The 12,037-nt window shown below is 42.1% G+C and overlaps 1 protein-coding gene across 2 annotated transcripts in view; it reads right to left on the bottom strand.

The window, feature by feature from the left end:
* ltn1 (listerin E3 ubiquitin protein ligase 1) overlaps positions 1–10,751 on the bottom strand; it is a 123,630-nt gene extending 112,879 nt beyond the window's left edge. For both annotated transcript variants that reach the window (XM_072260606.1, XM_072260607.1), the window contains exons 1-2: positions 10,582–10,751; positions 1,155–1,358 (exon numbers count right to left, since the gene is read on the bottom strand). In XM_072260606.1, the coding sequence (XP_072116707.1) occupies positions 1,155–1,358; positions 10,582–10,623 (246 nt within the window). In that variant the 5' untranslated portion in view covers positions 10,624–10,751. The remainder of the gene's footprint in view (positions 1–1,154; positions 1,359–10,581) is intronic.
* Between the last annotated feature and the right edge of the window lie 1,286 nt (positions 10,752–12,037).

The raw sequence follows: 12,037 nt of genomic DNA, 5'->3' as shown, positions 1-12,037 counted from the left end.
TCAAGAATAATCAGCATCTTGGAGGATTTAGTGTACAGCTTCTATCCAGCATTAGGGTGAAAAAAAATATGGTCAGCCTAATTATGCCATATGGAAAGAGAAGGGGGACATTATGGTCAAGAGATGACACCAAACGTCGTCGGGAAGCAGCAAGGAGAGGAAGAGAACAAGAATCAGATGAGGCCAGGGCCGCAGGACTCCAGGATCAAAGAGTCAGGACAAAAAAGATGAGAGAAGAAGAAACAAGAGGAGGAGAGGCATGCACGTCTCCAAAATGACAACAACTGGCACAGAAGGAGGAGAGACGAAGAGAGAAAGGAGCTGAGAAATGCACGTCTCCAGGATCAGAGACAAACAACAAACAACAGAAGAGATGAAGAGACAAGGGGATGAAAGACTGCACGTCTCCAGAATGACAAAAACAGGCACAGAAGGAGGAGAGAGGAAGAGACAAAGGAGCAGAGAAAAGCACGTCTCCAAGATCAGAGACAACGAATAAACAGCAGAAGAGATGAAGAGCCAGCGTATGAAAGGACCGAACGTCTCCAGAATGACAAGAAGATGCACAAGGGTGGCAGATCAACCAGAAATGATACCATCAAAAGTGTCCTTCGTTAAACGAGGAGGGGCTATATTTGCCTTGCTACGCGTCATTCTTATTTAATAAACTGAGGTTTTCTTCTTCAATTTCCAAAGCAAAGTGATACCAATAGCATTCAGGAAAATTTAATGTTCATTCTGGTCACATCAGACTGCACTACCCTTCTCTCAAAGGGTGCCCCAACGGTCTAGTATTGTATATATTTCTCTGACATTATATGTAATTATTGAACTTCATTATTATTGATTATTGAACTTTAATCATTGCACAAATTTGCTCAGTCTGTGACAGAATTTGGTACACATTTTGGTACTTTCATTTGCTGAAGCAACACATTTGTAAACCTCCAAAAATAGAACTGCAAATCTTAATTTTAAGCAAAATTAAGACAAATATGCATCCATCCAAACTGAATAAAAATGAAATGCATAAAGAAATGCCAGAAATAGTAAATGTATCTCTTCACTCACAATACTTCACTGAGTGAGTTTATAATGTGACACACACCAACAACTGCTACAGAAAATAAGCAAAATGCAACAATAAAACATACTTTTAATTTAGTGGTTGCATCCCTCTTTGACATTTTGCGCAGAATCATTCGGAAGTCAGCATCCACCAAGCTGTCCACTTCTTCGAAGCCTTGGACTGCAGGGACATAAGCCAATTCATTCTGGGTGGCTCCAAATCCAATAAAGCCTGGAACTGTACCCTTGTCTTTGGCTAGCAGCTCAGCTGCTTTACCACTGCTTGACGGCTGTAAAAAAAAAGAACAGAAAACCAGATTTGCAGATATGCAGATTTCATTTAGAGCAAAAATAGTCCAGTAAAATATTTGACTAGCTCATGCAACCTGCTCGACTTTATAAAAACAGTCATAGGTGAGTGTGTACCCTCAAAATCATTCAGTCTTCCCCAACCAGAACCCCTAGATGAACCATGAGATCCGCAAATACTTAGGGCCAGATCAGTGGCATTCAGGTCTGGCACCAAGTAAGAAAAGGCCCAGGTGTGATCTCCAGAAAGCCATCTCATATGCAAAGTGGCAATTCTGGACCAAACTTGAATCACTGTAGTATGCTTTACAACTGTGGCAGGGCTTGAATTCTATCAGTTCCTACAAAGTTATCCAAGTGCCTCGCCCCCAGATGAACTCAATGCGTTTATACTCGCTTTGCCTGTCCAAACATGGAGGAACCTTCACAAACTCTCACAGCCCCCAATGACACTGCGATTTCAGTCTCTGAGGTTGACGTAAGAGCATCCTTCTGGAGGTTGTACCCACCGAGAGCATCCAGCCCAGATGGGGTACCTGTCCAAGTACTGAAGACCTGTGCTGAAGAATTGGCTAGAGTGTTCATCGATATCTTTAACCTCTTGCTTCAGCAGTCTGAGGTACCCATCTGCTTCAAGCAGGTTTTTAATTATGTCGATGCCTAAGAAGGAGATGGTAACCTGTCTCAATGACTATCGTCCAGTCATACTTACCTCCACCGTGATGAAATGCTTTGAGAGGTTGGTGATGAAACATATTAAATCCTGCCTGAGAAGTGACTTGGATCCACTCCAATTTGCCTACTGGCACAACAGATCCACTGCAGGTGCCATTTCATTGGTTCTTTACACAAACTTGGAACAACTGTTCAGCAAAGATCCATACATCAGGACGCTCTTTATTGACTACAGCTTAACTTTCAATACTATCATCCCCTCAAAACTAATTAATAAGCTTCAAGACATTGGCTTCAATTCCTGCGTGATTGCAACCTCAATTTCCTCACTTGCATATAACAGTCACCTTGAATTGGCAAATACAATCTCCATCAGCACAGATGCACCACAAGGCAGTGTGCATAGCTCCCTGCTCTACTTGTTTTGTATTTATGACTCAGTGGCTAAGCACAGCCCCAGTGCCATATTTAAGTCTTCTGATGACACCACTGTTGTAGGGTGAATCAAAGCTGGTGATGAACAGGCATGTAGGAGCAAGTTTGAGAATTTGGCTGAGGGGTGCCATAACAACAACTTCTCACTCAATGACAGCAAAACCAAGGATTATTGACTTCAGGAGGAGCAAACTGGAGATCCATGAGCCAGTCCTTACCGGGAGATCAGAGGTGAAGAGGGTCAGCAACTTCAAATTCCTTCAATTTATCATTTCGTCCTGGCCCCAGCACGCAATTGACATTACAAAAAAAAAAGAACTGCAGTGTCACTACATTTTTTTTTTAAGAAGTTTGCAAAAATCCCACTTGACATCTAAAACTTTAACAAACTTATATCGATGCGTGGTGTCGAGTATATTGACTGGTTGTATCATGGCCTGGTATGGAAACACTAATGCTCTTGAATAGAAAATCCTACAAAAGTAGTAGACATGGCCCAGTCCATCAAGGGTTAAGCCATCTACACGGAGTGCTGTTGCAGGAAAGCAGCATCCATCATCACGAATGCCCACCACTCTGGCCATGCTCTCTTCTCACTGCCGCCATCAGGAAGGTGGTACAGGGGCCGGCTGGTGGCGCAATGACATCGGCGCTGGACCGGGGAGTGGAGGTTTCCAGGTTCGAAACTAGTCGGGTCCACTCCCAAGTACGCTTTCCATCCGTGCCGGGTTGAGTGCCGAGATCGCAACTCGTCCTCATAAAATAAAGGGAAAATGCTGCAAAAATGTCTGTGTGAGGAGTGGCGCACCACACAGTCTCTCTCCCTCGCTCCGCGCCTTGTAAAAGCCATGAAAAAAAAAGACATCATTACGGACGCACGCACAGACACGCAGACGCGCACGCAACAGGCACACACTTAGACTCGCATGCACGCAGGCACACGTAAAAAAAAATGGAGGGTGGTACAGGAGCCTCAGAACACACACCACAAGATTTAGGAACAATTATTAGCCCTCAACTTTCAGGCTACTTAACCAGAGGGGGTAACTTCACTCCTCCCATCACTGAACTGTTCCCACACCTATAGACTGACTTTCAAGGACAGAACGACTTGGTGTGTTCCACTTAACAGGACCTAAAAGTAGCATATTTGCAAATTGTTAGTTAGTAATCTCTGGATTATCCAGGCATCATGTGCTAGACAGGACAGAAATAGAAAGATAGAATAGATGAATGAGAGACTAAGGTGCAAAATTTCAGCTTTTTATCATCAGATCCTCTTCTGAAGCAGGGGTAACCTGCACAAGTGGAAATTACAGGGATGTTGACAGCTTTGGAGGACTCAAGTTATAGGGAAAGATTGAATCAGTTAGGACTTTATTCCTTGGCATGTAGATGATTAAGAGGAGATTTGATAGAGGTATACAAAATTATGAGAGGTATAGAGAAGGTCGGTGCAAACAGGCTTTTCCCACTGAAGCTGGGTGGAGCTACAACTGGAGGTCATGGGCTAAGGGTGAATATGAAACATTTAAGGAGAAGACAAGGGGAAACTTCATTCAGAGGGTCATGAGAGTGTGGAACGAGGTGTCAGAACAACTGGTACATGTGAACTCAATTTCAATATTTAAAAGAAGTTTGGATAGGTACATGGATGGCTGTGGTCCCTGTGCAGGTTGATGGGAGTAGGCAGTTTAAATAGTTTAGCACAGACTAGATGGGCCCAAGGGCCTGGTTCTGTGACTTTTCTATGACTATGACTCTATGACTCTTTATCTCATGTTCTCGCTAATTATTGCTAATTTATTTACTTTTCTTTTGTATTCAGTTTGGTGTCTTTTGCACATTGGTTGTTTGCCTGTCCTGTAGGGTGTGGTCTTCCATTGATTCTACAGTGTCTCTTGGATATATTGTGTATGCCCACAAGAAAACGTATCTCGTGGTTGTATATGTACTTTGATAATAGACTTACTTCGGACTTTGAAGAGTATTTACAATTGCTATATGATATTTGGCACTTACAGAGTGATCATTTACAAATAAGTGAAATGAAAAGGAGCTAGTGTTAAAACTGATGACACAGGACATACAGTACAGCTTCAAGCACTGCTTTAAATGTGCTGTGCCAAAATAGCAGCTAAAGATATGAGAGAAAATCTACAAATGATATTGTCATGTCTAGCAATTTCTACTCAGCAGACTGGAAAATCCTGATTTTAATTCATCCATTCACGTTTCCACCATCACCAGTACAAATAACACTGAACAAAGCATGTAAAGACATATTATGGTTGTGAAAAATGTTCACCCTTATGTCTAGTAATTTAAATGTCCCACCCGCAATTTGCCAGTTACATTCTATCACTGAGTTCAACATCAAGACCAAAAATGTGGCAGATGCTTACTGGAATTCCCAACAATTTTGTTGCAGATTTGTGACTACATTCACTTGAATGGTAATGGTAAAGCTACAAGGAAAAAAGGTAGATAGTCTTAAATATGTTTGGTTTAATTATTTCCAAAAGTTTTTAAATCATTTAGTGTGTTTGTTTTAAATCAATAGCTATTAAATTAGTTTTAAGTATTCAATCTTGAACCATTTTTAAAAACTTCTAAATTTCACAAACACAAGTACTAAAAAACCTTAAAGCACTGACAGATTTAACTGTCAGCTTTGCAAACTGAGAAGACTTCCAAATGAAATCTGCTGTCTCTAGGCAATGCACACGATCTGATTAATTCACTTGAGGTCTGCACATAAATACTTGCAGCTAAGATTTTAAATTGAATTGTAAATGGATAAGGTGTGGAGAATAGACATTCAGGAACAAACCATTTCAGATCTGGTATTATGTAATGCTCAAGTTTTAAATAAATCATATTGATCTTTTCAAGTCTCACGCTCCCTACCTGCAATCTCACCTTCAGTCATACAATTCTTCTGATAGATCTATACACTTCTAATATTGGACTTTTGTTGTTCTCTATATTTGACACCTTCACCATTTGGAGGAATGCCTTCAGTTGCAAATTGACCAAATCCTCACTGATGTTTCCTGCTCTTTGCCTCCTGCCAATCAGCCGCTGCTTTATCCATGCTAGAATCCTTCCTGTAATAGCATGGGCTCGTAGCTTGTTAAGCAGCCCCATGGGTGGCACCTTGTCAAAGGCCTTCTAGAAATCCAAGTACACAACATCAACCCTCCCTTTTCTATCCTGCTATTTCTTCAAAGAATTCCAACAGATTAGATGGGCAAGATTTTCGCTTGAGGAAACCATGCTGACTCTGTCCTACTTCATCATGTGTCTCCAAGTACAATGAGACCTCATCCTTGATAATCGACTCCAACATGTTCCCAACCACTAACTGGCCTACAGTTTCCTTTCTTCTGCCTCTCTCCTCTCTTGAAGAGTGAAGTGACATTTGTAATTTTCCAGTCTTCTGGAACACTTCCAGAATCTAGTGATTTTAATGCCTCCACAATCTTTTCAGCCACCTCTTTCAGAACTCTGGGGTGTATAGCATCTGGTCTAGGTGACTTATCTACCTTCAGACCTTTCATTTTCCCAAGAACTCCTCTCTAATTATGGTAACTTCATGTACTTCATGCTCCCTGACACCTGGAGCTTCCACCATACTGCTAGAGTCTTCCACAGAGAAGATTGGTGCAAAATACTTATTCAGTTCGTCTGCTATTTCATTGTCCCCCATTATTACCTCTCCAGCATCGTTTTTCAGTGGTCCAATATCCAATCTCACTTCTCTTTTACATTTTATGTATCTGAAGAAACTTTTGGTATCCTCTTTAATATTATTCGCCAGCTTACTTTTGTATTCCATCTTTACCCTCTTAATGACAGTTTAGTTGCCTTCTGTTGGATTTTAAAAGCTTCCCAATCCTCAAACTTCCCACTAATTTTTGTGCTATTATGTGCCCTCTCTCTGGCTTTTATGTTGACTTTGACTTCTCTTTGTTAGCCACGGATCAACCTTTTGATTCCTTACTTTGTCTGAGGTCTTAACATCATCTACCTCCACAACCTCTCCACTAACTGTTCTGGCAATCTGGTTCCCATCCCCTGCAACTCCTGCCTTTTTCCCCCAGGCAGTGGACCTGATTGAAATTCCCTCCTTGCCAAACTTCCAATGTTCAGATTGGTTACCGGTCAAAGCTCTGTTACAGCCATATTTTTATTGTAAAACAGTAATCAACTCATTCAAAAGTATTACTTACTTTTTATAATTGGCAATGGACAAATTACAAATCCATGCATCTCTCTGGCAAAGTTTTTTGAACCATTTTGGCAGTCACCCATTTGAAACTATTCAGGCTACATGCAGCATCACCTGCAGAATACTCAGACGTGAGCTGACAAGGGGCAATTACACCACAAGAAAGCCAGACAACAAATACCTCAAACAAGGGAGAATCTAACCAATTATTTTTTACATTCAATGTCATTACAATTGCCGAGTCACACCATCAGTATCTTTGGAGTTACCATTGACTAGGAACTAAACTACACCATCACATAAATACCATGGCTGAGGTCAAGGCTGAGTATCCTGCAGTGTGTTTCACATCATGATACCCCAATATTCTCCTATCTATGACTCACAAGTCGAGAGGCTAACAGAATACTCCACTAGCCTGGATGAGTAATCAGTAAAGAAACATGATGCCATTCAGGTCAAAACTGCTCTTTGAGTGACACTCCAACAATAATCTGAGGAAAGACATCCTTGCCATAGAGGGAGTACAGAGAAGGTTCACCAGATTGATTCCTGGGATGGCAGGACTTTCATATGAAGAAAGAAAGGATGAACTGGGTTTGTACTCATTGGAATTTAGAAGATTGAGGGGGGATCTGATTGAAATGTATAAGATCCTAAAGGGATTGGGCAGGCTAGATGCAGGAAGATTGTTCCCGATGTTGGGGAAGTCCAGAACGAGGGGTCACAGTTTGAGGATAGAGGGGAAGCCTTTTAGGACTGAGATTAGGAAAAACTTCTTCACACAGAGAGTGGTGAATCTGTGGAATTCTCTGCCACAGGAAACAATTGAGGCCAGTTCATTGGCTATATTTAAGAGGGAGTTAGATATGGCCCTTGTGGCTACGGGGGTCAGGGGGTATGGAGGGAAGGCTGGGGCAGTGTTCTGAGTTGGATGATCAGCCATGATCATAATAAATGGCGGTGCAGGCTCGAAGGGCCGAATGGCCTACTCCTGCACCTATTTTCTATGTTTCTATGTTTCTATTTCACCACCTTGCAGAGGCTGCAGTGTGTTATATCTACAAGTTCCAGCCATTCTTGAAGAACAAATCCCAAACCTACAACCTTTACCATCAAGAAGTCAAGAAGGGCAACATGTTTATCACCACCTGAAGATTGCCTTCCAAACTGCACATCACACCTATTTAGGAATACAGTATATACACAATCTAAATCCTGGAACTGCCAATTCAGTGGGAAAACTACAACAGTTCAAGAAGATGACTCATCAGCAGCTTGTCGTCAAGGGCAAATAAAGATGGAAAATAAACACTAGACTTGCCAGTGCCCAGATACTGAAAATAAATAATGAGATTCTGAAATGCATTACAGAAAATGTGAGGCTTAGCATGTATGCCAATTATTAAAGTAGTGAATACGGATTCATGCTTTGAAATTCTATTCCATATAGAACAAATGTGAACAAATATAATAATTTACAAGCTGATCAAGTCTGACAGGTTGCAATGTGAATCACAACACTTTGGCTATTAGCCTTACTACAGGTACACACGATCCTACTTACCAGGATAGTTTTATGGAATTCCACAACCACGTACTATTTTGACATGTATAAATACTAAACTCAGAACTGAGACACCATCCTTCACTCATAGTGAATGACTGGAATTTGATTCCAAGCTTATTTTTTTTCAACTTAAGGCTGCGGTAAACTGAAGTCTTACTCATTTGAAGCAATTTGGGCCATTGTAGCAAACAACATCTAAAAATGTATCAACTGTAGTCCTGACCAACATGGGCACCATTATCCTGAAATAACTTTCTGCTTCTGACCCCTAAAAGTTAAGAAAATCGACAAAGCCAATTCTGCCTATAAGATTTGCACTATTTCAAGACAAAAAGCATGCACTGTATATTGGAAAGCAAAAGTAACTGAGGTCTTCTCTGCCCTCTGTGTGGATGAAGTCAAACTAATCACTATAACCTCTGTATAGCCTTCACTATGAAGGCAGCCTGTAATCAATTACATTACTTTTATGCAATTTTTTAGCAGAATCCAGGCACTGTCAGTAAAAGAAATCAGAAAAAACAGAAACTGGAATGGTTGGATTGTAGCACTGCAGCATTGTAGACGGTGTGATTTATTCGAAAGGCAGAATTTGTGTTCCACATACAGCATCCACATTTATCTTTACTGCTTTCTGATCCTCAAACTCACCCAAGGTAGCCAATCCTAGCTTAACCACTGTCAACAGGTTATTTGACAAAATAGGCAAAATTATCCTGCAGGAGCGTTTCGGCCTGAAACATGGACTGTTTACTCCTTTCCGTAGATGTGCCTGACCTGCTGAGTTCCTCCAGCATTTTTCTGGTGCATTGCCTTGGATCTCCAGCATCCACAGATTTTCTCGTACATGAAAACTATGTAAAACTTGCATCTGGCCCTTCAGGCCACAGAGACCATGCCAAAAATGAGGTGCCCATTTTTATACTAATCCTACCTGAGCCATTCTATTCTTTCCATGCTCTCATCAACTCCCCAGATTATACTACTCAACTACATACTAGGGTGTATTAATCTCAGATTATACTACTCAACTACATACTAGGGTGTATTAACCTCAGATTATACTACTCAACTACATACTAGGGTGTATTAACCTCAGATTATACTACTCAACTACATACTAGGGTGTATTAACCTCAGATTATACTACTCAATTACACATTAGGGTGTATTAATCTCAGTTTATACTACTCAGTTACATATTAGGGTGTATTAATCTCAGATTATACTACTCAGTTACATATGGGGGGGTGCATTAATCTACCAACCCACACATCATTCAGATGCACAAAGGCAGCACTCAAAGTCAGGACTGAACCCAGGTTGCTGGAACTGTGAACCAGGGCTCAACTGACCGCACTGCTGCGGCATCCACTATCCAATCCCAATATTACCTGTATGCACATAGTTTAGAGTCACCAGAGAAGGAGCATGAATCCTAATTCAGGAAAAGAGGCAACAAACCCAAACAAAAGCACCTGGTCACCTGCCATTTATCAATGAGGAAACTCAGCTGAACTAAAGGAACACCAGCATGCTTATCTAGAGTTATGATGATACTAACCACGGTGGTTTTTCATGACACAAGTGATGCGTCTCAATATCTAGGACACACCACTGAAATATTACCCAATATACAAATCCTAAGACCCAGCCTATTTCTGGTCTGATCAGTTCTTTACCGTCAGCTGTTTGTCAAAGCCGGTACTACACAAATGCAAAAACAGCAGCGTTTTCTTGAGTCACTAATAAGAAAAAAAAAACAACTCAATTTTTATTTCCCACAGCCCCTCACCAAAATAAAACAAGGTATCCTTGAGGAAGTGCTTCCCTGTTTGAAGGAATAACATCACTAACGTGAGTACACTGTCAGACTGACAACCCAGGGCTGCAGAGGAAGTATTCCACACTTCCTTCGCCCTCTGGAGGGCTGACCTAAGATTCCAGAGCACCATTTCAAAGGACAGTAGCGAGTCTCCCGGGTGTCCTAGCTGGAATTTGCCCCCTCCGCCCCCAATACGAGAAGCAGGAAACCAGGTCAGTGGATCTTGCCCTTGTGCGGAACGGTTTCTAGATTCCGTGTGTCAAAAATACTGCGCTCTCTGCACGCGCCTACAGGTGCAAGTTTTTTTTGGGGTGGGGGGGAGATTTAGGCCACGTTTCTGCGGCACTGGAATGGAGAAACAGCAATGAAGATCGGTGCTTCTGAGATACACAATCTAAAAAGGCTGACATTGCTGCGTGGGCCGAAGGGCTTTTACCAGCGTCGTGGCGGAAGCCAATACCTTACCCGCACGTTGCCTTTGGTTCGCTGTTTGTTTTTGCCACCCATCGCACGTGCCCCTCTCCCCCGATCCGGGATCGGGTCCGCCGCCTCCACGCGAAACTTTCGTTAAAGAGCCACGACTCTCCACACTTCCCAGGCGCTGCGCTTGCGCAGGTCGACGGGCTCGTTGCCGTTCCCCACTAGCTGCCGGCTGGAAACAGCAACGCCAAGAGGGAGTTCCGCGCTCTGGAGTACAGTACTCCGGGAGCAGTAGTTGCGGATGGATTTGAAAGGTACAGATTTTTCACCAAATTTAAATGTGGGTTTGGCCAAGTGTTGCTGGAATTCATTTGACGATGACAGATAATAAATACTACATTCGTGTCACAACTTTAATGTAGGAAATCGATCTAATCCAGTTCACAGAAACTTCTTAAAGCAGATAATAAATAGTGATCGAGTGGTTGATTTAACAAAGGGGAATCCAAAAAGTGCTGACGTTAATGGGATTAAGGTGAGCGATGTAAAAGGAGTCCAATCACAAACAAGAGAAAATCTGCAGATGCTGTAAAGATCTCGGACCGTAACGTCGACTGTACTCTTTTCCACAGGTGCTGTCTGGCTCAGTGTAAAAAAGAGCCACGGTTACCTTTTCATTTTTCATTTGGCATTGGGAAATAAACATTTAATTTAATATCTGTGATGGATATGGTATGCCTTTAGATACAACACTGTGCCATGTCATCTGCAGAATTTCTTTGATGACTCAGCAATAGTTGAGTGTATAAAGGGAGAAGGAAAGGATGAATACAGAACCCTGGTGAAGGACTTTGTCAAATGGTGCAAACTGAATCATCTGCACCTCAACATTAGTAAGACAAAGGAGATGGTGATGGACTTTATGACTAAGCCTGCATTGTTCCCTGTTGCTATTGATGGTGAGGACATTGATGTAGTGAGGACCTACAGCTATTTGGAGGTGCACCTGAATGACAGACTTGAGTGGAGCACCAACACAGAGGCTGTGTATAAGAAGGGCTAAAGTCACCTCTACTTCCTGAGGAGACTGAGGTTCTTTGGAATATGCAGGCCTGTCCTTCACACGTTCTACCAGTCCGTTGTTGTTGGTACAATCTTCTATGCGATGGTGTGCTGGGGCAATGGCACCAACACGGATGATGCCAACAGGCTCAATGAACTGATTAGAAAGGCTGGCTCTGTTACAGGTATCAAACTGGACACACTGGAGGCTGTGGTAGAACAAAATCCTGGCAATCCTGGACAATGTTTCTCACCTCCTTCATGCCTCCTTAGCTGAATAGAGGAGCACTTTTAGTAATAGACTAAGACAACCGTGCTGCTCCAAAGAGCGCTATATGAAGTCATTCTAACCCTCGGCCATTATGAGTCGACCTATATTTGGGGAAGTGATGACCCCCACCTGTTAGTTTGTGGTAACTTATTTAATTCTTTACACTTC

Source organism: Mobula birostris, chromosome 6, assembly GCF_030028105.1.
Source record: "Mobula birostris isolate sMobBir1 chromosome 6, sMobBir1.hap1, whole genome shotgun sequence".
In the NCBI taxonomy this organism is placed as follows: Eukaryota; Metazoa; Chordata; class Chondrichthyes; order Myliobatiformes; family Myliobatidae; genus Mobula; species Mobula birostris.
Note: the sequence above shows the minus strand (reverse complement) of the source record. Positions and strands in the feature narration are given on the sequence as shown.